General features: G+C 41.5%; 1 protein-coding gene across 1 annotated transcript in view; it reads right to left on the bottom strand.

Annotated features, from left to right (window-relative positions):
* LOC129112474 (ELKS/Rab6-interacting/CAST family member 1-like) overlaps positions 1-26,722 on the bottom strand; it is a 153,536-nt gene that overhangs the window by 121,831 nt on the left and 4,983 nt on the right. Inside the window, exons 2-9 of the mRNA XM_054624589.1 lie at positions 21,601-22,422; positions 20,229-20,306; positions 19,830-19,985; positions 5,733-5,989; positions 5,460-5,631; positions 2,575-2,649; positions 1,179-1,334; positions 28-120 (exon numbers count right to left, since the gene is read on the bottom strand). Coding sequence (XP_054480564.1) covers positions 28-120; positions 1,179-1,334; positions 2,575-2,649; positions 5,460-5,631; positions 5,733-5,989; positions 19,830-19,985; positions 20,229-20,306; positions 21,601-22,095 — 1,482 coding nt within the window. The 5' untranslated portion in view covers positions 22,096-22,422. The remainder of the gene's footprint in view (positions 1-27; positions 121-1,178; positions 1,335-2,574; positions 2,650-5,459; positions 5,632-5,732; positions 5,990-19,829; positions 19,986-20,228; positions 20,307-21,600; positions 22,423-26,722) is intronic.

Raw genomic sequence — 26,722 nt, 5'->3', positions numbered from 1 at the left:
AAACCGACACAGAGGTGTGTCTCTTACTGCGGACAACTCCCGCTGGAGCTCATTGGCTCGTTGACTTAGCTCCTCCTTTTCTGACTGGCTGTGAGTTAGCTCCTCCTTCAGCTGCTCAACCTGACAGGAGAGGAGGGCGTCACACCATGACCACAACAAATCAGCCGCCACATTCACAGACCAAAAGGGCCACAATCAGCATTTAGCCGAAGGCCTCACATGCTGAAACAATGCATGAAAAACACCCGCTGTGCATCCTGTGTGTCAGTGAGAAGAATAGTTTAAATGACGAGGATCATGAGTAAACTGACATGTGAAAACCTATGACACTGTTACAAGCTGTTTATTGACATGCACCTGTAAAAAAGGTGTTTAAAAAAAAATAATGCTCTCTGTGGGAATAATCTTTTTAATTGATGGCCCAGAATTTCTTAATTGTCTTAGGTTTTCCAAACTGAAAATCTAGGATGTTGATCGGTACTTTTAATCAGAATACACTCCTCTCAACCATTTCTATGGCTTCCTTGTGCCTTTATAAACAGGCCAAATATTGTTTTACAGTGGTATGTCCATTGAAAATAGCCTAATTGAGCCAGAAAATAGTTATCTTGGTTCGTAGTTTCTACACTTTAAGACTGTAAACATATTGATGATGTCGGTATTTAAAAAAAAAAATGTAAGCCATTTGGTGTGTTACTATTAATACATGCTAACAATGATGAAATCAAAGAAACAAAAAGGCAACGTATTCAAAACGAGCTGAGAATGACTTTGTGTGTGTGTGATTTACCTTCCACAAAAAACACCAGAGACAAAAACATTTTTTTTTCCAGCTCAAACAAGCAAGAGAAGCAAACAGAGGAAAAAAACATTGACTGAATTCCCAAACTGTCTCGTCTCCCCACATGACAGAAGTACTGGTTTGTTTTAATGAGCGTGGCTGCCGCGGTAACCCTTCCTGTTCCTGACACTAAAGTTGTATCCGTCAAGTGTAAAGAAGTCGAGTTATTTCCCAGCCAGCAAAATCCTGCAATCTTTTCCAACATGAAAGGAAAAAAATGGAGAGACAAGAAGAAAAGGTGTGTGTGTGTGTGTGTGTGTGTGTGTGTGTGTGTGTGTGTGTGTGTGTGTGTGTGTGTGTGTGTGTGTGTGTGTGTGTGTGTGTGTGAATCTGTCACCTTATTCTTCATGAACTTGGAGTGGGATCTGTAGACCTCCATCTGTTTGATCTCCTCCTCCCTCTCCTCGCTGCTCAGAGCCCCGTTGGACTTGAGCATGTTCACCTCGTCCTCCAGCTCTCTCATGATGCGCTCCATCGAGCTGATCTTGGCATCCTGGCAGGACATCAACATGCTCATGTTAAAGGCAGAAGACCAGGCGTGACTTACTGTGCCCAGGCCATAAATATGATCATGTAATGACAAATATTCCTTTGGTATTTCTGGCAGATGAGTACAGCTGGACAGTCAATCAAAGAAAAAGTCCTTATGAAAGGTTACATCAGTTTGATTGAGGAACGGAGGCATAGAACATACGTACATCATTTTGAAGGCAGGCGAGGTTAATACTGAGTTACTAACATCATTTAGTGCCTTGATCTTCAGTACTTGTAATAACTAGCTGGTTTCGAGTTTCAGTGTAAACAAGACCTATATGAAATAGCTAACAATGAACAAAAACTGTACATGGTCTACATTTCTAACCCTAACCATTCCTTTGGATATAACCTTTATTTTGCCAGATTTGCCTATTTGATCTCGTATTCTGTAGAAACATGTAAGAGGATGACAGAAACCAATGTTTCCTGTTAAAACTGTGAATTGTTTCAGGGTTTGAAAATCTGTGCCTCCACCAGAGGAAATCATTTCAGTTATAATGGGAGTTTTAAAGTAAAAAGTTTTGGTAAAAAGTATAGTTTAATGAAATGAAAAAAAAATATTGTTGCGTGTTTGTATTTCAATTTCCAAAAGATATGTTTGCAGATTGTGGACAAACTTTTTGAGTCAAGATGGACATCAAAGGCAATTTTTCTGCACAAATAATTGATGGAAGCAAGTTAAGTTGCACAATTTACCAACAGTTATGCTTGGGAAAGTGGAACAGACTTTAGGGAAAGAAAAGAAACTAAGGCTTTATTATAGAAATGATGAGAAACATTTTAGTAACAAAGATAATTGGGCAACAAGCAGGCTTGTTATCATGTCAGATAACTTCCGCTGTCCACTTTTGGCTGGGCACTAAAGGGAAAATATTAATATTACAATATAGGTTATTTTGTTTAGCTGATGTTTTAAAAGAAAAAAATTAATTTTCAGGTTGATTCAGTTCTGAACTTAAATCATACTGCAAAACTCAGGCTCACTAATTGTGTTATAGTGTTACCTTCAGTTTATTTATTATGATGCGTTATGTTGAAAAACTACAGTGTGTTTCACTGATTTATAATAAATATAGCCTTATAGAAACTGGATATATGAGGCTGATTCCTGATATAAATATTTGGGATTTAAAAAAAACAACTGAGAACTATATATCAGCAGATTTTTATGAAATAATCAACAGATTATTGTTTACCTTCATTTCGATGACGGTCTGCAGGGCCTTGGTCTTTGTTGATTCTGGAGCTGCTTCGTATCTCCTGTGCAGCTCCTGAGGGACAAAGACACCACGATGGTCAGCGGGGGACAGACAGGGAGACACAGAGGGATGGAGGGAGGGCGGAGTAGGTCGTGGGCCAGGAGAGAAGGCGACAGCGACTGACGGAGGGGGATGGAGGGAGGGCTGAATGGCCGGTGTAGGCCGTGGAGAAGGAGCAGGGAAGGATGGAGAGTGATGGAGGGAAGGATGGATGGAGGAGGCGACGACGAAAGAGGGATATTGGGGAGGACAGGAGGAGGGGAGGACGACGGGGTGGATGGAGTGGCGATGGGAACGAGGAGAAGGTGCGGGGAAGGAGGGAGAGGAACACAGTTGGTGATGGCGTGAAGGGGAGAAAGGAGGGGAGGGTTGAAAGGTGGGAGACATGTGGAAAGGAGGTTGAATGGGGACGGAGGGAGAAACTGGAAACGAGGGAGAGATGGGGATGGAGGGGGAGGCGGGAATGAGGTGTCTCCCTCTCGCAGTGGCGCTGGCTTTTAGCCTCCTGGGGTCGATCCGTCCGTCCCACATCCTTCTGACTGTGAGGAACGCCACCGACTAAGCTCACACCGGATCAGCCTCAAATCAGAACGAGAGGTTAAATCTGACCGCCTCTCGTGATGCTGATTCAAATAATTAACTCAAAGCTTTAAAACCTTTAGGTTCAAATCTAAAATGGTCTTGAATCTAAAAAAAAATCATAATGAAACCAAACAATTCCATTCAAATGAAGAAATCCGATCGTAGGGCTTCAAATGCTTAACAATTAAACTACAGGGTGCAAGTTTCAGTCTCCTAAAGAAGCATATAGTAACCTGGCACAAAATAATATCTAACAATACATCACTAACAAAACAAAAAAACTGCAAGAATTTGGTAGATTTCCACTACATTTCTATTCCTAAAATTCCCTAAATTCTCAGTAGATTCTCCAAAGTCCTAATTTAACGACCCTAATTTGAGCTACATGCAACAAAATGATATCCGTCAGGCTGCTGGCACCACTCACTAGTCAAATGAAGTGAGAGCAAATATAGCGAGAGAAGGAGAGGGAGAGGGTAGTGGGAGATATAAAGGCACAAAAAGAGAAAGAAAGGACAGGGAGAAGGAGGGCAATGAAAGCAGTAGCTGCGTCTGCATCACTGCTCTTCTTTGGAGGAAACACACTTAGGAGGCTGACAAAGACAGTTAATGTATGAGCCAGAAAGCACAAAACACACACATGTGAAAGGGATAGTAGGGTGCTGTGGCTTAAGGCGTTAGCATTAATGCTATGAATGCTCATGTCCACACAAACAATCTCTTACACACACACACACACACACACACACACACACACACACACACACACACACACACACACACACACACACATACAGATATTCTTCGGGGGTGTTACAGGTAAAATAAGAGTTTATGCCGTCATTGCAAAAAAGTACAGAAGAAAATAATATTTTAAGCAAAATGATGTGCAAATGTTAAGTTCATCGCTACTGAATACTAATTTAATTTGCTCCTATACACATTTTTCCATTTTTTCTGCTGCACATTAGTTAGATCCCCACTGGGGACATTTTGGGAAACATTTCGAAAAATAGCTGCAGGAAGTTGCAAGGACTGTTTTGTTAATTAATGAAATGAACAATGTCCAAAAAAGAAGTGTCAGCGGCTCAGCAGGAAGTCTGTAACACAACTGCACTTAATTAGACACTTAATTATTTACTTCAGTAATTTTTACTTTAACCCATACTGAAACTATCCTCCAGATATTGCATAATGTTTTTCCGGTTTTCCTGCTCTGCCATTAACAACGTCTGTTGGAAAATACTGTCAAAAAACAGAAACTCTGTCCAGCTCACTGATGCAATGTGAAGCAACGGCCAGAAAATGTGTTAGAGATTGGTAATAATTTGAAGAGACGGTATCTCCTAATCATGTTTTACACCCGATCAGAGAGAACATCATGTTGCTTCCCAACTCTCTTTCTCAGACATTTGATGCCTATGATACATTTAAAGATGCATCACTTGCTCTTGCTCGTGTGTGTGTGTGTGTGTGTGTGTGTGTGTGTGTGTGTGTGTGTGTGTGTGTGTGTGTGTGTGTGTGTGTGTGTGTGTGCGTGTTTAAATGCATTTATCCCTCACAGTTGTGGCTCATGGTGAATTTGGAGCCGGTCATAAAAGGTTTATGTGTTTATGTGAAAAAATATATTGTTACACATTTTTGTACCTCAATATAATGTTTAATGCTTTTTTTTATTCCATTTACTTGTTACTTAATTTTTTTATTTTTTATTAATAAACAGAATGAATTAATGTGTCCAGAAGAGATGCATCAAAGTTTTTTTTCTATACTGAAAGAAGAAAAAAAAAGTCCATCTTTGATAATTGTTGTTCATTGAGAACATCTCTCCACTAGAGGGAGCTGTTGTATTAAACAACACACGCATTGATGAAGTGGAAAAACAGGATAAAGTGTGCATTCCTGTGTATTTGTGTGTGTGTGTTAATGTTTCTATGTTGTATTAAAACTGAATAATGAGGCAAGACTGGAAGAACCACGGGGCCTTCCAGTCTTGCCATGGTTTGATTAGCACACACTCACATCTGTCATACACAAAGACACACACCCACACACACATGTGAATGCTTGAATGCACTTGGTTTCTCCTTGGCCGGTCAGAGACACACACACACACACACACACACACACACACACACACACACACACACACACACACACACACACACACACACACACACACACACACACACACACACACACACACACACACACACACACACACACACACACACACACACCTCTCTGAGTTGTAGCATCTCCTTGTCTCTCTGCTCCAGTAGGCCCTCCAGCTGGTGGATGGTCATCTCAGCATCGGCCAGTTGCCTCGTCCGTTCGTGGTCCTCCTCTGTTGCCCTTGACGACAGGCCTTTGCTCTGCAACATTTCCAGTAACTTCTTTATGGATTCATCCCTGTTAGAAAATAAAATAAATAGATTCAAAGCCACACTTCACACGTTGGCAGCCTTAAATGGCAGCGAGAAATTACCTAAAAGCAAATGTTCCCACTTTACCTGGCAGTTAGCGTGTGTTTCTGTGTATCTATCCTCAGCTCCATTTCTTCCAGGGTCTTCCTGAGGAGGAAGAGCTCCTTCACCTGACGCTCGTACTCCCCGTGGAGACGCAGGAAGTTCTCCTCTGTCATTTCCTGAGGGGGGATGTTCTGGTTACCGAAGTGATTGGACTCGGAGTAATCGGGCTGGAAGAGCTGGTTGAGATCTCGCTGGATTCTGAGCTCATCTTGTAAAGCCTGGATGGTGCACTGAAAATGCTGGAGAGAGAGAGAGAGAAAGAAGTCAAACTTAGACTTCTAAATACAAGTTAACAGAAGAGTGTCATTGTGAAGATTTGTATTATTCCATTGCACAACAGTACGATATGCACTATGGACGAGGCAACGCCACTACCACCCACCCCCTTCTTGAATTCTTGTAGTTGTAGTTAGGCCCGATCTGGTATTGTTTAAAGGGCTGCACCAGTTTTTATTGCTAAATAAGATCCTGACCTCATGATAACTTACATAAAAATAATTCCAATGTAATCAACGCAGTAAATTATACAGATAACAAATCTAGGAAAGTGTGAGCACCAATATTGGATAAGTTATATCAGTAATATTATTAAACAATACTAATAATAAAAAATGTTTATATAGTTATTAAACTACCAATGCTTAAAAGTGTTTCACCACAAGAAAAAAATCAATGTTTTTATTTTTTAAGAAGCATTTCTTAGGAAGAGATTTAAAAGCAGGGACATGTTTAACAAACCTAATCTTAGCCTTCATGTCGTTCCAAAGTTTCTGGGGCTTGGACTGATAAAGCATGATAGCCCCGAGTCACCAGTCAGGCAATGCTCAGAAGGCCACTATCAGCTGATCTAACACATCAGCTGATCTCACAGGCTAATAAGTGGTAAAATCTTTCATATAATTTTGCACCATTTAAAGCCTTGTGGGTATTTAAACGGCGTTTTAAAATCATTGTGAAAATGAACTGGAAGCCAATGCAGTGATTAAGTAGATACACTGAGTTGAGGTATTGGAATCGCTAAAGAAAATAACCTTAACCCTAATGGTTACTGATATGAAACTGTAAAGCCTAAAAAGGCACGTTATGACATTGAGCTACACAAATAAACATCACCTGACTGAAGGGATCCATACATCAATGTGTTTATCTAAAAATAACTAAGTTTGATCGATTTGTACCTGGATCAATACATAAAATAGATCAAGGCTGACTTTTGCAATGGTTTGTTTTGAGTGACTGGCTGACTGACAGAGTATGAGTGTGTCATCTGGAGTAAGTGAGTGTGTGATAAAAGAGCGCTGGCCGGTTAGTACCAATACCATTATGGTTGAGGACAACGTGACATGACCTCTGAGTCAGACAACACAAGAGTTTAAACTGTGTGTGTGTGTGTGTGTGTGTGTGTGTGTGTGTGTGTGTGTGTGTGTGTGTGTGTGTGTGTGTGTGTGTTGTCACTATGATGTCCTTTAGGCTTTTGTAAAATGCATCACACACAACCTGAACAACAGCCAGGCCATCACCACACGAGTCACGCAGTAAGATAAACAGAAACAAAATAATACAGGTAGCATGGTGCTGAGAGAGAAATGCATGAATGAGAGTAGAAGTCAACAGGAGATTCAAATAGAAACGTAAAAGGTTAGAGGTGCTATCGCTCCCTTGCAGCCATCGTTAATCAACATTGACGAGGGAGAGAACAAGATTAAAGGAAAAGAGAAAGAGATGGATGAATGGGGAGGCAAAGAAAAACAGTTGGATATAAAAGAAGAGGAAGGAGAAGAAAAGAAAAGAAAGTGATCACATTTAAAGGTTATGCTCTCACACACAGACAGAGGAAAATAACAGGATGAAAGTATCTAAGTAACTGTCTTCTGATACAGTAGCTCTGCTTTATGTTGCATGGCAGCCCAGGGCAGTGTCTGCTGCTTCGTCTTGTTCTGTTCATTTTCATATTTCCATTGAGACGGATGTGCAGAATATAGCAATAAAACACAAAATCGTTTTCTCTTCTTATTGGATTACCGTGTGTGTTGTCTTGTGGGGTTTGTCTGCTGACTCATGCAAAAGCTCCTCACACACTCGTGTTGATGGCTGACATTTATAAACAGACAGACGGAGTGATGGAAAGTATCCTTTCCCTCTCTCTGGTTTAATCCCTCCGTCTCCATGACAACTACAATTCCTCCCTCAGACATTGCAAACAGTGACCCACCCATACGATGAAAATACGCAACAATTTGTACAAAATCTCAACTGTTTTGAATAGTGCATGAATACAAAGTTGATGTATTAGCAGATCAACAGAAGATTAATTCAAAACGGTCCAATTTATATTTCCATTATTTGGTTGATGTACTTTATCAAAAGAAAAATACAAACATTCCAAGTGCAAGATCAGAGATCTGGGGTAATTTTATTGCCTCTCAACGGCTCTCAACTAAACGATGGCGCTAACAGCGCTAACAGTGTTTACCTGATTGTTTACTGACTGACCTCATTTTCCTTATTTTCTGACACTTTCACACTCAACAGTTACCACGCACACAAACTTGTGTAACAAATACCTACAGGGTCAACCAGCTCAAAAATCCTGTTATGTATGGGGCCTTCTAATATTTATTGCTTTAATTTAGAATTGATGTCTTTTAATTTCAGCATAGCCTCTGCATTTGTGTACATTCTCACACTGTCTTTATATTCAATCATTTAGAGTTTGAAGCACTTTGAAGCTGCCTCGTGTATGAAATGCCTTTTCCTTTTACCCGGCAATTAATCCAACATTGGTAAAAAAAAAAAGGAAAGAAAATAGTCGATTAATGAAATGAATCATTGGTTGCCACCATAGTTATGAATAAAAACATTGAAAAACAAGTGTGTGGGTGTAAAAAATGGACAGAGAGAAACACACATACACACACACACACATTACATTTCCTGTCCTACTTAGGCATTAAATTAATGCACATGCGCAATACTTGCCTCATTATACGCTGTATCAGTCAGAACAGCACACTCACATCAGGCATCCAAAAGTATGTCAGAGTGGCAGAAATTGATGTGGCTAGACACATACACACATACACACACACACACACACACACACACACACACACGCACACAAAAAGCCTCAATAGTCTTGCTCACTGAAACAAAAATCAGTGTGTTGCTTAAGTGAACTAAATACAGTGTGAACACCCACAACTTCAAAGGTTTACATATAAAGAATTCAGATTCTCACACACACACACACACACACACACACACACACACACACACACACACACACACACACACACACACACACACACACACACACACACACACACACACACACACACACACACACACGCACACAGGGGCTTGTGCAATTACCGTTACTCCTCCCCAACACACACACTCAGCTGGAATGTAGAGCAGAGAAATGCCAGACCACAGGAGAGAGAGGAGGAAAAGCAGGAGTGAAATATAAAAAGGAAGCAGGAGACAAAACAGAGAGGGAGATAAGGAGATAAGGAAACAAGGAGAAGGCAGCAAAAACAATGTTTTAATTTTGTCCAGCAGAAATAGAAGAAGGGATGATAAGAAGAGGAGGAGAGAGAGAGAGAGAGAGAGGGTCAGAATACAAGTTGTGTTTTTCTTCTCAGTTTCTGCTGAGTCGCCTTTTGCTTCTTCACCTTTGACCCTGTCAGACACTTCCCGATTACACAGAGGGCTGAGAGGGTTGGTCGACACTCAAAACTGAGACATGCATGCACACGTACAGTTGGACACACCAACAGGATGCAAAGCGAACAATATTAGGAAATACTATATTAAAAATTATTAAAAATTATTCTGCGCTCAACGGGTGAGTCACGCTCTCCCCCCCACCACCACCACCACCACTCACAAACAGACACACACTGTGACATAAAACACATATACATGACTATTTCCCATTTGATTTGCCAACTGCTCATCGCTATATTTACACTTTGAACTCGCATTCAAATGATGACATAGCAAGAAAGAGAAGTAAATGTGGACTGTGTACAAACGGGACGAACACACAAAAAACAAGACAAATCATGATGACAAATCTGTCCTTCAGATGTTTAAGGGAGGGACCGATAAATTCTTCAAGCTGATGCAAACCAGTGCAAGAGAGGAAATTATCTTGATCCCAGTGACGTTCAACAAAACAAAACTTTAATTCTTCATATCTTCTTAGTCGGCACATTTGGAAACCCCGTGGCATATCGGCTATGCACATGTTGCTGGTATTCAATTTTATGAATGAGACTGCCGCCTGAAATGACATGTCTGTGTACTTTATGAGCACAAGACATGTCAGTCAACTCCTCAAATTTCATTATGACTGTAAATACCATCTGTGGAAACCGCCATGACTGTGTTTACATGCACTTAAGACACCAAGTTACTCGAAAAACCAGAGTTTACTTGCACTCCGGCAGTCTCCACATTAGTGGCCACTCTGGTCGTAAAATCAATAAACACACATTGAAGATGTGACGAGTTCCATCAACAGGCTGCCTTCATCAGCATCCATCTGTATTGTTGTCTGACTCTGAGGGGGCTGAAGGCTGGTGGCCACCTGTGCCTGTTTTTTTTCTGAGTTTAGTTGATATAAAAAACAAAAGTACCAAGTGGCATCAAATGATTCATATGATAGACCACAACTAATACAACATCAGCTCTAGTACATTACCTTTTTCCATCCTTTGAAACTTTTAAGCAACAAATGTCTGAGTTGCCTAAACTTAAAAAAATATAAGAAGAATAAGAATCTCCGAACGTCTCACAAAGACGATTCAACAATAAATAGCCTATACTCTGTCCATACAGACAGCGGTGAATCAAAATCTGTTTGAGGAACTCAATATAAGACTGTACAACAACAGCGGAGACCACAGTCTGTCATCATGCTGACCATGCTGTATAATATGTGTATTTATTATCTGTTTCTATGTAGTTGAACTGCTGCAACACCCGAATTTCCCCCATGGGGATCAATAAAGGAATATAATAATAATAATAATAATAATAATAATAATAATAATAATAATAATAATAATAATAATTTGAGCTGATCAAATCCACCTCAATAGAAGGGCTTCCCACAAATTGAACGGCTTTAGCAAACAGATGGTTTAAATTTACAAAAATATTGGAATTCAATATAATGGATACAATACGTTACTATGGAAGCAGGAAAATAATTCTTGCAAAAAAACAAAACAGAAAACATGAATTCATACCAAAAGAATAGGATTTACTTTAGGAAAGCAAGGGAAAAACATCTTATTATAACAAATAAATGATCCCATTTCTTTTGTCTAATGAGCATCCTACATAATTCTAAAAGAAAAAAAGAAAAGAGAAAATCCGTTTGTGAATATGGTGACAATGTTTCCTTCTCCTCCCCTCAGGCCGCTGCTCATCTGTCATTCAATATTAACCATCTCTACATTATTGCTCCTCCCTCTCATCCCTCGATTATTCTGCGCTCAACGGGTGAGTCACGCTCCCCCCCCACCACCACCACCACACAAACAGACACACACTGTGACATAAAACACATATACACACACTCCTTGGATGAACAAACACACACACAGAGCACCATAATGCCCACAGGCCGACATAATGTTGGAGGCAGCGGTCGTAATGACCGTGAGTTTCGCCCACTCGGTCTTCAGACAACAGGCAGATTAACACTCTCTCTCTCTCTCTCTCTCTCTTCATTCCAGAGGATAAAGCTGGAGGATGAAGAACAGAGCGAAGAGGAGGAAATTAAATATAGAGGAGAGGGAATGAGTGGAAGAAACCCGAGAAAATCCCTTGTTTTTTCCAAAAGACAGAAAGCTAGCTGATGGAAGAAAATAGTATCAGATTGTGTTTACAAAAGAAGACGGGAATAATATGGATGAAAGAGATTACATGAGCGAGAGAATGAATAAAATAGAGAGGAGGGAGAAATGGAAATGATGACCCTAATCAGTCACTTTGAGATGCAACATCAGGGTCAGTACAGCAGTGGGTTTAAACACACTATGGATGTCAAGCTCTTTGAACCGGAGGGATAGGCCGCTATATATATATATATATATATATATATATATATATATATATATATATATATACGTATATATATATATATATATATATATATATATATATATATATATATATATATATATATATATATATATATATATATATATATATACACGTATATATATATATATATATATATATATATAGAAGGGCAGAGTAGAAATAAAAGCAGCAGAAGAAAAAGGGGGAGTCACTGCACTGTAATTCTGTTCATTCCTCACTAACTCTTCCCAAACCCACTCCTTATAAGGAAAGACATGGCTACCACAGCACTCCACACACACACACACACACACACACTTGGAGAGGGAGAAAGTGGAGAGAAAGCTCACACAATCACAGCCTTGTAGGAAGAGAAGGAGAACTAACCCCTCTGTTTCCTTCAGTTTCAAATCTGTCTCGTCTCTATTTCTTTCCACTGTAAAGTGAACATTTTGTTATTAATTAAAAGAGGAAAACTAGTGTCATTCCTCCCGTTCTCTCTTTCTTTATTAAAGTTAAAGTTTTATATACTCCTGAGTGTAGAAAGCTCCTCCTTTATTCTCTCTTTCTCCCTCCTCTCTTTCTTGGTTAAATTCCCTCCATGTTTCTCCTTCTTGCTCTTTCTAATCCCTTCATCTCTCCCCCTCCCTCCGTCCATCTGCCTTTTTCTTCCCCCGCTATCATTCCCTGTATTTACCTTATTCCCTCTCTCTCTCTATCCCTCTCTTTCTCTTCCTCACCTATCTCTCCATCCCGACTAAACAAACACACAGGTTTGAGGACCATCTGTTACTGATGAGCATTCATGTGTGAAAAACACACACACACACAAAAGCCGCCGAAAACGGCAACACACACACACATAAATGCAGAGGTAGACAAGAATATTAAAGCATTTTTGGAGGTTTTGGTATTAAGTTAGGACATTTGAACTCTAAAATGTGGGGAAAGTAAGCGTGACATACGTGTGCGTGATTGTGGACATGCACACTTCAGTATGCAGATTCAAGCACTCACATGGACACACACAAGAGAGGAATCATGAGTCATAGGTTGGTGAGCAGAGGATGAAAAGATGTGCAGATGGCCGGCAAACAGAAGAAGGATGACGAGGTAGGCAGAGAGAGAGAGAGAGAGAGAGAGAGAGAGAGGTGGTTGTCACGGTGTTTTAAAGAAGGTTGTATCATGAATCAAAAGACAGGCTGGAAAAAACTCAAGGAGGCAGAGTCTGGCCTCTGCCTCGAATTATTTGATTAAACCAGCCGAGTCTGAACAACCCAAGTCATTGTTCCAAAACATATATTTGTCTCTCTCTCTCTCTCTCTCTGGTGGAAACAAAAAACAATCCTCACTTTAGGAGAAAATAATCGCAAAATCCTTCAAAAAAAAAAGTAATTTAACTGGTGAGAACTGGGAACGTTGTATTGATGAAAAGAAATCAGAGGAGACGAGAAACACAACCAATCAGACGGCCTGGAATGTGCACGCTGTTTAAACTGACATACATCACAGTTTACATGCTTTCTGGTTCAATAATGGTGATTGCGCACTCACTCACTCACTCACTCACTCACACACACACACACACACACACACACACACACACACACACACACACACACACACACACACACACACACACACACACACACACACACACAGTTCCCCGTACAATGAGGCCATTATCAGCTGTTGGATAAGATGACCTAACAGACAAACCTATCTTGTCTTTTGAGCAAGTCAGCAGTCTTATGTAGATCTGCAGTTCAGAAGCATGACTCCTGAGGAATGCACACAATGTTTGCATTGTGTGTGTGTGTGTGTGTGTGTGTGTGTGTGTGTGTGTGTGTGTGTGTGTGTGTGTTCAGCTTTATCTCTTTGACTCACTTCCCATAAATCCTTCCCCTCCCTATGCCTCATCTGTTCCACCCAAGAGATTCTTTTTTTACATTTCCAGTTAATACTAGAAAAGTAAAATTCAGATGAAATGTAATCAACATTTTCAACCAATCTTATTCTTCCTTTCATTCATCTTTAATATCCTACATTTCCTAGAGTTTCCCCACCCTCCCTCTCTCCTCCCTCTATCCCTGACTCCTCTCTTTAAGTCAGTCTGTCTCTTCTATCTTTCCATCCACCCTCCTTTTCCCCACCCATTCCTCTCCTGTCACATCAACATCCATCAGTCTTTCCATTTCTCTGCATTTTCATCTGCTGCTTTCAGCTCAATTCGCCCGTGTCGTCCATTTATCTCTCCATCCTTTCCTCCTTTCCTCCCTCCTCCTGGCACTTGTCGCCCAGAGTTACGGTTTGATCTATCCTTCTTATCCATTTTCCTAATTTCCTCCTTCTTCCTCTCTTTGTTTAAGCACATCTTTACATCTCAATCCATCTTTGTGACTCATCCTTTTCCTCTGTCTCTGTCTCTAAGGTCTATGCTGGTATAGGGAATGCCTGGCAAAGCATTTTTTGCAGCCAGCTGGCAGAGAAAACTCTAGCTGGTAACATTTTTTTTTTTTTATCTGTACAGTAAATGGGAATCTCACAAAGGAAACACTTGGCATCATCCATTTCTATTGGATTCTAACTAATCTGAACCCACGAGGACAAGCTGAACACCAGCTTGGAGTAATGGAATTAGAAATGCAAGATGCTTAAGTCAAATGCAGGAGTAATAACATTAGATGCTGAGTGGTGATTATAATGTTTTACTCAGTCAAGGCGTATTTACAGTATTATTTACAGTTATGTGTTTTGGTGCAACCATTTGTCTTCTATCAAGAACTGCATTTGATTCTTTATTTAGAGTCCTCTTACAAAAACAAGTGAATAAATGTCTCTGGTTGCGATTTTAATATAACTGGTCCCAGATGGTTTCAGTACTTCCATGGAAAAAATAAAATCAGAGTTCTGGTGGTTTACACATTAGCCCAAAGCCCTGGTTCACTGCCATGTTCATAAAGCGTAAAAATACACTCAAGTGCCAGTCTGTGTCTCCTTCTCTCCAACTTTGTCGCTCTCAGCAAAGACAGAGAGAGAGAGAGAGAAAAAGGGGCAGAAAAATGGAGGACGGCAAATAAGGAGGGACAGGAGAAGAAAGGCAATCACTCCTTCTCTCTCTCTCTCTCATCTCTCTATCGCTGTCATTCTGCTCTCGACCTGAAGGTGAAGTGCTGTCTAGGTGTAACGGGCACTGTGCTCACCTGCCTGTTTGGGTTAACCTCCTCCCACACACACACACACACACACCTCCCACACACACACACACACACACACACCACACACACACACACACACACACACACACACACACACACACACACACACACACACACACACACACACACACACACACACACACACACACACACACTGAGAGAAAGAGCTGACAAGCCACCAGACCTTTCAGCCACTTGTATCAGCTGTTATTAGGTTTACCACTTTCAAATTCTGCTAAAAATAAAACCCAACCTCTTGGCTGAAGACGAATATTACTTTGACATTTAAAAATAAAACTAGGAACAAAAAGTCCTCCAACAACACAACAATATGATCTTACTGAAGCCGACAAACTGAAAACAATCTCATTGAGATTCATGAATTACCATAGAGGAAGAGGGGACATGTTTCCTACCCTCCACTGGAGACGCACACAAACATGTACCTTTATTCTGGCACCTTGGGGCTAAATTATTAAAACAGTGCAGCAGTAAAAGTACAACCGACACGCACGCACAACGTCTGACATCATACCACCGCCACTTCCGTTTCCATTAGACATGCACAAATTGTTGCAAGATTCCAAAAACATACGCTCTTGATGAAAATATAGATGGTAGGAGCAGTCCTACACAATGCACGTCTGTCCTTATGCGTGCACTGTTTATACACGCATGCAAATACAAAAACACAATTATAAACATGCAGGCGGCTGTGCAATGTGTGCCTCCAGAAACACACGCACACGCATTCTTGTGTATGCAAAAAGCCCAATTGTCCTGACACACACGTAAGCAAGCCTGCCAACAAACACCCAAGGGCACAGATTCCCTCCTGGTACAGTTCTCTCTCTCTCTCTCTCTCTCTCTTTGTCACAAACACACACAGCGATAGCATTATGTCTACATGCTACATAAACACACACTCATGTACAGTCTGAAACACGTCTGAAACACGTATGAGACTGCTGTCAAAACCTAAACTCTAAATAACCCTCTTTTTCAAACAAATGCACCATCTCTCTCTCTCTCTCTCTCTCACACTCACACACACACTCCCACAGTCACACACACACACACACATGCCAGTTATGACGTCAGATGGCTCGCCCGGAGTACAGTAGATGATAGATTGCATCTAGCAGCCCCAGAAAAAGACAGACAGGGTGCTTATTGTTCAGCTGGTGTTGACTCAGCGCTGGGACAAACCACGTAGAACAGTCTGTTCAAAAACTTCAAAAAAAAAGTGCTTATTCTTACATTTATCTCGGAAAAGCACATCAATTAAGGTGCTCATTATGCATTTCATATTACATCGTATTGTAATCATTTCATTTATTTTCCAGACATAAAATAACATCGTTAGAAATGCGTCATTTTAGCTCTAAAAAGAAACCTTAATCACATGGATGTATTTTAAGCAGAGTGTGGTAACAGAAAGGAAACAGTGATGCTAAGTTAAACCCTGGGTGTCATGGTTACAATCATGAATGCTAATTGCTGCTTGCCTTCTGCTTGAGCGTATATATATATATTTATTAAATGCAAACTGACAGGGGGTCAAAGAGAAAAGAGACAAAAGGTGTGTGTTTTTGGGAAACAAGAATGAAAGAAACTAACTAACAGAGAAGGAAAGAGGGGCAGAAAGAAGAAAAAAAGAAAGTAAAGCGTTCCTTTAGCATTCCAGACATTCCTTCATCTTTTTCTTTTTTTCTCTGTGCTTCTCTTTCTTTCTGCATGAAACGTTGGACCTACCTGCTGTGATCATAGAGGTGGAACGAATTGATTGAACACGCTCGCACACACACGCACACGCACACGCACACACACACACACACACACACACACACACCTGAAACCAGAGCGAGGTGTGTGCACTAAAAGTGACAAAAGGAGACAAACAACAGTGACCAGGAATAAATAGAGCAGGCATCCGTGTTCAGACCGATTGATTTATTAGACCAGCGTGTGTCTGCTCCACAGGCCCAGATGGAGAGCGAGGAGAGGGAAGAGAAGGACAGGGGGGGTCGTGATGGAGAGGGAGTCCGAAAAGTGGGAGTGAAATGGTGAGACGGAGAGGAAGAGAAGCCAGTGAGAGAGAGAGATGGAGAGTGTGGTGACAACGAGGAGACGCTGTGCTAAGAGGAAATGAGTGGATGTGGGAAGAGAGACGAGAGAGAGAAAGCAACTAGCAGCATCGAGGGAGAGAATGATAATTTAAAGCTCAGTGGGGAAGAAACAAAAAGAGCCTCCCATCTAATCTAAGTGAGAAATTAATTTCTCCCCCCACTTTACAGCAGTATCCACGGTTGAAAAGTATTTAAACAAATAGTAGTTAAAAAAGCAAATTCTTCCACTGTTAAAAAATCACATTCAAAGCCAAATCTCTAGATTGTTTTCTTATAATTCACATATTTACTGTAAAACGAAGAGTAAAAAAACACCCATTGGCTTTTTTGATCTTAAAATTGTCTATTTTGTCCAACGTAGAGCATTAATTTAAGGTATTTGAATTACAACTATATAATAGACAAAAAAGCAGCAAATCCAGCGACACAGGATTCCTTGAACCAGATGTTTGCCATTATTGTTTAATAAATTACTTAAATTAATAAATGATCGTATGGTGTAATTGTGGTTGATTCATTTTTTTGTATACATATTTGAATAATCACAACAAATCAAATAAATTATTATTATTTTATCAAAATATACAACAGACAACGAGCAGTTTATAGATATGAGAGTGTTGTAGATTACTAAGCCATCATTTATTATATTGATGGCTTAGTAAGTAATATTGGCTCCCCCTAACAAGTACAAACATGAGATTTGGAATGTCGGTTATTCTGTATTTGCATCACTATGGTGACACATAGTAAAAATATGAGAGTAGAGGAGTTAATCAGAGGGAGAGAAGACAGAAGGAGAGGAAGAGATAACGAACGAGGCGGGCGGAAGAGAGGTGAAGATAGTGGGCCGAGGCGTGAAGAAGTAGGTGAATAAGGGAGGAAAGGGTGGAGGAAAAGAGGAAGGACGTAGGCTGGAGATGGTATGTGCATTCCTCAGCAGGGGCGTGACCCAGCGAGCATGCGTGTGTGTGGGTGTGTGTGTGTGTGGATGCACACATATCCCAAAATGACTGGGAGGTAACTTAATTTGATTTCTAACAAGGGGATGATGGCGAAGAAGGAGAGAGAAGGGAAGGCAGGGAGAGAGGGAGGGAGGGAGGGAGGCAAGAGCTGACTCACCGTGTGATGACAGAAATAGAAGGAGGGAAGAGGAATGAGTAAGAGAAGGGAGAGACAGAGAGAGAGAGAGGGAGAGAAAAAAAAAGGAGCAAGAGGACAGAGAAAGGCCAGAGACGAGAGACTGAAGAGAAAGTGACGGGATAATGAGATCAGGAAATGAAAAGGGATGCCTCGGGTTTAAAGGGTGTCATTTGTCTGGAGGAAAGAAGGGGGATGAAAGTGGGAGGGATTAAGAGAGAGAGAGAGAGAGAGAGAGAGAGAGAGAGAGCACATATTTGCCAACATTAGAGAACAGAAAATATTCTTACATGTCTCAACATAACAGAACACAGGTGCGCACACACTCAAACAGGAGTGTGTGTGTGTGTGTGTGTGTGTGTGTGTGTGTGTGTGTGTGTGTGTGTGTGTGTGTGTGTGTGTGTGTGTGTGTGTGTGTGTGTGTGTGTGTGTGTGGGTGTGTGTGTGTGTGTAAGTGTGAAGGCAACTGAGGGGGAATATGATAGATTGAGCAACGTTTCATCTGTTCCTTTGTTCTGTAACGCACACGGCTTCACTTTGAATAATTGTGCACACACAAGACACACACTTAGACTCCGAGAATTATGGATGCACCCACACACACACACACACACACACACACACACACACACACACACAGGCATACTGGCAAATGTTCACACACACGCACCAAAGTGGCAGTAAATTTTCCTAGAGAGTGATTTAATATATGATGATGTAATTTCACAACCTGTAGTGCTTTCCCACATATAATAACTTCAACGTTAAATTTGTCTTGGGAGTCTTGGGAGCAACATCAAAGCCCCAAATAGTTCAAAACACGCACTCGCACTCGCACACACACACGCCGAGATACGAGGCACCCGTTAATGACCGAAAATGCAGCGAGGACGGAGCACTTTCTAGCCCGGAGTCAAGATGACAGCGTGTGAAATGAGTCACTGCGAGGCAGCGGGTGTGGACGTGTGCAAATCATGTCTTGTATAATATTACTGCCTCCTGCCAGACTGGCTGTGTCTCCGTCTCATCCAGATGGCTCCTAAACCAACAGACAGCTGGGAGTCCCCAACCAGGTGGCCCCGCTTCATCCGTTTACCCGTTCTTCAAGGCCGTCTTACGCCGGGAGACAAATCCACCAGAACAGTCCATAAAAAGGATGGCGACATGCTCCCCTTTGTGCCGGTCCAACACGGTCACATTTGCTGGCAAAACTAGAGTAGAAAAGCTAGATCACAAAAAACTAAAATCCACAGGGCTTGGGCTCAACGTAACTTGGATTTCTTCAATTTGCAGGTGCTGGATCAGCAGCGATGACTATGTTATTAACCCAACGCTGGTTAGGATATAGTTTTTGACATATCGATCCTTTCATCCTCTGTCCATTTGTTACTCGGTTTCGACTATGAGCAACAAGCAACAGCAGCAATTCTCAAGATACCTTCCAACAGAAACACACATGTAGTTTCACACACGCACGGACGCTTCTTTCCTACCTGTGTTTCCTCCTGCACCACTCTGTACTGTTCCTTCCACACGGACATCTTCGTGGCTTCGTCCTTCCTCAGAGCCCTCTCTTTCTTCAGCTCCGGACTCCAAAAAGTCTTAATGGAGTTCATAGAGGAGCTCAACTTGGACTCTTTAGCCTCCAGCTGAAAGAAATCACCATAACAATTACTGCAACTCTGTTTTAATGCATGTTTATTGGAATCCATTAGTTGATTAAAGATCAACTTGCCCGCTGATATTGATTCACTTCATTGGCTTTGACTTTGTCCATTTATATAACATAAATGGATGTGTCTTCAGAGGTGTGTGTGTCTGTGTGTGTGTGTCTGTGTGTGTGTGTGTGTGTGTGTGTGTGTGTGTGTGTGTGTGTGTGTGTGTGTCCTTACTTCTCTGCGTAGTAGTTCGTTCTCCCTCAGCACTTCTCTTAACTGTGTCTGTAGGTCCGACATCGCACCGTCTCTCACCTGGTAACACACACAAACACATAAAGCATAAGTGTGACATGTTAGACAATAGCAACGTCCTTATTTTTGTTCCTCCATTCTTTCTAAACATTTTGTCTTTTTGCAGCTGTCACTACTAAAAGCTGGTTATAGCAGATCCCAGAACAGCAAAACAACAAGAGATCTACTCCCCCTGAAAGCCACTGCTGGTGCTGCAAAATCTAAAAAAATCTAAGAAATAAAATACAGAATACAAAACTCACTTATTGTTTGTGAAGCACTTTGAGACTATTGATTAAAACTTCAAATGCGCAGGCAAATGTTTCTATGTTTCATATAGAACAAACCTAACTTCAGTATTAATGAGAAATGCTCCCCATGCAAATGTTTAATTCATCCAGACATCAGAACAGCAGCGTACCGAGGAATAAAAAATATCTTGGATGAATTTTTAAACAATAAACAGACTCTACTTTGGTTTTGAAAAACTCCTTTTAGGTTAGACGCTTGTTCACAGAGCATCTTTCAGTTTTGAAAATGAAAAGTTAGAAAAGGTTTTAAAATGATTGAACATTACAAATAAAAAGTAAAGCTTTGGATTAAAAGCATCCTCACAATTAATGTACCATACTGGGACATGAGTAGAGGAAAGCTGGCAAAGGAGATAAGATTAAAGAGATGAATAAATCATTTTTTGTTGAAGTAATAATTAGCATTAGGTGGAGGCGGGAGCCCTGGGAGAGGAAGGAGAGGTACGTCTTGGAGAGAGGAGCTCTCAGGTTATGACTAATGGTGCAGAGGGAGTAGGAGGGCAGACCTTAGTCTATTTAAACATACTGTACGGAAACCCACACAGCTCTTATATTATTTAGCTGAGGCGTGACTTAAGAGGAAAATATTAACCCTTAAAAAAGTAAGCTCAATTTAAGGCTAAACTGCCTTGAATCACAAAGTGCTACTTCTACATCATGCAGGAGGATAATTCACGTGTGACCAAACATTTTGCCTGCTGAGTGAAATTGATTTTTATCTTTTCACGTTTCTTCGTCTTCGCCCCAAAAGGTTAGACAAACATTATCTACACCCTGAATCAATTTTATCCACACGTTCCTTGTCGGCCTATTCTTAAATTCATGTGCGGGACTATTTCTTTGCCAGGGAGCAGTGACTTCTTAAGAGTCTTGTCATTGCCATGAGGTTGCCAGGCAACCAGTGGAGATTGTTACTGCTGCAGTCCAAAAAAATAATCCAGCACATAACCCACTTCAAGATTACAGCAATAAAAAAAAAAAAGGAAAACACTGCGCTGCCTCACCTGTCTCATGGAGTGAGGCACAGTAGCCGCCTGTTGAGGCTGGTTTTGCATATCCCCCCCAAAGGCTATTGCATCACTGGGCATCCCACCACCTCCCCCTCCAGAGTTAATGTTGGGACTGCTCCCCATGATGGCCGCCCTGACCCCATAGGGGATCCTGGCCCCGGCCCTGCCCAGGGTCATGGTGCTTTTGGGCATCGAGGGGTTCAGCCCACTGCTCAGGCTCCCGATGCCGATCGGGTCGTCGCACGTGTCGGTGAAGTACATGGGACCGCCCGTAGCGTAGGCGGCATTCAGAGACTGAATATTCTCCATGGACAGGGTTTTGCAGGAGCCGGTGAGTCCGCCGGTGGAGCTGCTGCTGCTGTTCCGCCTGTGTCCAAGGCGCGGGGAGCGAGGGAGGCGCGGGGAGCGACCGGGGCTCCCGGACACCGACCCGTTGCCATTGGATCCAACAACGTCTAGCTTTGAGACGGAACGGGAGCTACCGTACATGGTAGGAGAATATGGTGCGTTTACCGTAGAGATGAAAATGTGTCCGCTTCAAATGAAGAAATCAAGTAAATCAAAAATACATTCTCAAAATTAGACAAAAACTCAGTAAAAGCTGAAAAATGTTAAGATGAATGTCCCAAAAGAATCTTCTACTGTAGTCCTTCTTGACTTGAAATATCCTGATGGAGTGTTGACATAGCTCTGATCAAGGCCTTTCCAACAACCTCACTGGGATCAATGTGCTTTGTTATAAAGCAGGAATCAATAGGGCATTCCTTCAGATAAAGGCAGAAAGAGAATCCACAAGGCCTGGGATGAAGGGATCACCTACAAGAGAACGGAGAAAGAGACAAAGACTTAGTGATCAGTGGAAGTAAGAGCTTCTGCACTTAAGGTACACAGGAATACACTTTTTACCAGGTTATGGTTTGGTTTTGATCTACGGTTGAGACTGTTTTTATCTCTTTGTGTACAGTATTGACTTGCAATGCAAACGGGAGGTTAAATAAACAGCTGATTGGTCAAAAGGCCAGTATGTTCAATGTTACTGATGCACTGGGTCATATGATAAGGCATTGACGTTTATAGGGTATGAGAAGAGAACAAGAATTAGGCTCTAAATCCAAACTGTTAAACAGATAAACCAAAGTAATAGACAAGTTGACATTTTGACCTGATGATGGCAACAGATAAAAAGTCAGGGGTTCAGAGAGACCATGGATGTCTCCACCAAGTTGCTTGATCAACTAAAATGGTGTCCTTGACATCAAATATTTGTCAAGATATGGGTCTGAACTTTCCCCATTGTGGGACAAGTGTCAACCTGCTGGTGATACTAAAGATAAAGTAAGAGGGTCACCAAACTAAGTAGGCTTCATCCTCTGGGGAACATGAATGTTTGTACTAAAACGTGAGCCAATCCATCGTGCAGATATAGAGATGTTTCCCATAAGATCGACTTTGGACCTGCTTGTGGCGCTAAATCAAAAGTCCAAAGATCTGCAAAGTCTGACCTCTCCAACAATTCTTCATCACTCATCAAAGATGCCCCGAAACTCTTTCCACCACACTGACACGTAGACACATACAGAGTTGCTGATACGCTCAGAAACACAGACTGCAGTCCAAAAACTTTGTCTTTATCCACAAACAACTCAGGCACAAGCATCAGATGATGTGTCGGTTCATGTGATCACACGGGCTGTTTCATCTCTCCACCACCCATAACACCTTCTTCTCAAGATCACACTACACCTCTGGGCATCAGTTCCTGTCCTGTAGCTGTAATAAACTGTGTGATAGCAGATCCAATCAGCTGATCCAACATTCATAAATTATGAACTTATTATTAGTTTGTCTCCTGGATGAATTATATGTACTGAAATACAATGATCCTTTTTTATTATTATTTATCAAGTCAATAAAATCGTTTTAACAACCCAATAATAATGTTGGAAGAAAACCTGAAAATCTGTCCTACTCCTGTTAATCATATGAGTCACATCTGATAGTGACTTTAATGGGCTGTATTTTCAATTGGATGGATAGTAGACACCAAAAATGTAAACTGCTGCGTTTCAAATGAAACAACAACACCATGAAATAATATTTTGTCATGCATTTAGAGCCTGGTATTAGTCTGTGTGTTTGTGTTTGTGTGTGTGTGTTGGATGAAATAAATAAGTTAATATTAAAACAGATTAAGTCAACCATGTCAAAGAAAGCTTGTTATTACCACAGCTGTGAAAATAATGGAAATAAACATTCATTGTGAAGTCAATTTCAAAGGTGTAAATCTGTAACATTTTACTGTCTTGGCAAAAAAAAAAATGAACACAATTCATGAGCAATGGCGTTCACATGTTGCTGATAAATGCCTCAGAAGCTGCTGAGAATTCAAGCTGAAGTAGCCACCGCATGCTATGCACTACACTACAGCATTTGGACGGTTGAGAAAGTTTCAGTCTCTTTGTTGTCAGTGAAGATTTTGGAAATTTGGGGTAAATACACAAACAATCTGTAAAATATGCAACCTTGGGTGTTACCTCTGGAGTCGGCTACTGTATAAAAGAGAGTACATTAACTATTTAAGAGTGATGCCCAGGTGGCCAACAGTCATCATTCAGTCGTTTGGGTATCCTTGGAGACAGTGATGTCATCCACAGGTCAGTGGACACGTGACCCAAGGGACACACCATCTGATCCACACTCTCCCCTTACAAGAACAAACCTCAAGTGAACTAAACCGCTTCACAAATAGTCGGCACACACAAGAATAAGAACTTCCGTTTAATGTTAACAGTCTCTACGCTACTAATTTACTAAAACAGTACACACAAGCTTTGGTTGTGTGTGAGAGAATAAGCCTAGTTTTAACATAAAGACATTTAAAATAGTACTGTGCTTGTACAGCAGGGGTGTCCAAACTTTTTTCACTGAGGGCCACATATAGAAAAATATACGAAAGGCTGGGCCACTCACTAGAGGTGAGGTATATTTTGGTTCTGCCATTCTAGGTCATCCGTTTGTGTTTATTCGCGTCATTCGCGCTAGACGTGCCGGAGAGGGGGTCAACAAATCCATTTATTTCACCATCAACCATGCAATAAATAAATACTATTTCTGCTTTATACTTGTTGTGGCAGTCCCAGATATCCTGGCTCGAGTTCGCATCTACTCGCGAATATTCGCGTCTGTGCATTGACTTTACATGTAAACTAGACGCGCGAAATATTCGCTTCGCTTTTGGTGTGAACGCAGCATTAAGTGCAAGTTTCATGTGTGGGTCATATTCCATTATGTTTTTAGAATTTGTAGCGGGCCAATTAAAAATGGACCGCGGGCCGCAGTTGGCCCGTGGGCCGTAGTTTGGACACCCCTGTTGTACAGTATGGCGGAGATCCTACACATTTCTTGTAGAGTACTTTGCCTGTAATTTTTTTTTCCCTCAACATGTGGCCTCTGGCAAATTGCTAACTACAATACATTTCATTTCAAGTATGATTAACTGTGCAGCCCTTTGTTCGACCCCTTTTAAGCTCCCTGCACCCCGACTCAAGGTCCTGACCCAGACCTTTAACAGTCACTGCAGCAGTGTATCTTTCCAACTGTTGGACTCAGATCTTTGGCTAAGGTGATGTTGCTGACAATCACTCAGTTACACCTACACGCACACACACGCGCACACACACACACACACACACACACACACACACTCACATGCGCACAGAGGGACCATCTGCTGTGTCTCCCCTCAGGCCAAAAAACACACACCTGGAAAGAAACAGGCCAGGACCGTGCCTCTAGCGCGCACACACACACACACACACACACACACACACACACACACACACACACACACACACACACACACACACATTTATTTACAGTATATGCACTTATACACACACAAGAGCAAAGAATGTGCACATGTGCAGATCCACATGCAAAATAAAAGACAGATGAACCACTCCACACGCAAACACACACGTGAATAAACGACACATTCACAGGTGAACACGCATGCACGTCGGCTCAGTGGCTGTGAGTTTTAATGTTTCAAACAACACATCCATCTAATGCCTCATTTCAGGCCAATATGAGAGTGTGTGTGTGTGTGTGTGTGTGTGTGTGTGTGTGTGTGTGTGTGTGTGTGTGTGTGTGTGTGTGTGTGTGTGTGTGTGTGTACGTGTGTGTTCAGGGCTTCCCTCCTCCTCCCCTCTGGACCTACTGACCTGCAAATAATATAGATGCTCATGTCCCAACTCTCCCTATAATGCAAAACATGCACAGTATGTCTAAGCCTTTACTCAACCAACTCTTGAACACGCATGGCTCTTTCTCAGCTCTAACCTTGGGCATTTGCTCATATAAGTTGGGCAAAGAGTGGGTGGAGAGTTAAGAGCCTTTGCTCAAAGGCCTCTCTGCTTGGTGGTAGAAAAGAACCATCACTTCCTCTGCTCATATTCTGCCAGTGGAGATCTGCAAACTGACCAGAGTGACAGCATTCCTGCTCTAGTCTGCGAAAGGTACAGGACAATAAATACACAAATCCATCCACTTCTGGTACTGCTTATCATGTTTGGGATCGCAGGGAGCTGGAGCATTTCCCAGCAGGCATTGGGCAAGGTAACTGCACGCCCTGGACAGATACACAAACACTTCTTTTTATTTTCATTGGCTTGAGGGCGTCATGGAAACCACAACACAGACCATGTTGTGTTTTCTACAGTTCAAGTCTAAGGGTCACATGAATAAAACACCAGTCTGTCCCACGGACTTATTTGTGGTGGTTTTGGACTCGGAGAGGGCTCGGGGTGAGGGATGGCAAACAAGAATTGAGAGTCAGATTAAAATAATAATAACAACCTCAAGCTTCTAACTTCGGAGGAACCCACCAGCTTCTTTTGTTACAAAAATACCCAAGCCTTTAGAAACAAGCACACAAACACCGATGACGCAGTTGGCATCATGAGATGGAGAAAACACAAGCATATGATGGTCCAAGACCCATCTGTCAACAGGCTTAGCATCCCTCTTGCCCTTTCACACAAATGTGAAAAAGCACGGTGGTGCTGCCTTAAGAAACATCTGTTACACAATGCTACACTGAGAGTTCATAAAAGTT

The sequence above is a fragment of the Anoplopoma fimbria genome, chromosome 23 (assembly GCF_027596085.1).
Source record: "Anoplopoma fimbria isolate UVic2021 breed Golden Eagle Sablefish chromosome 23, Afim_UVic_2022, whole genome shotgun sequence".
Lineage (NCBI taxonomy): Eukaryota > Metazoa > Chordata > Actinopteri > Perciformes > Anoplopomatidae > Anoplopoma > Anoplopoma fimbria.
The sequence above is the reverse complement of the archived record's forward strand: the minus strand, read 5'-3'. Positions and strand labels throughout refer to the sequence as shown.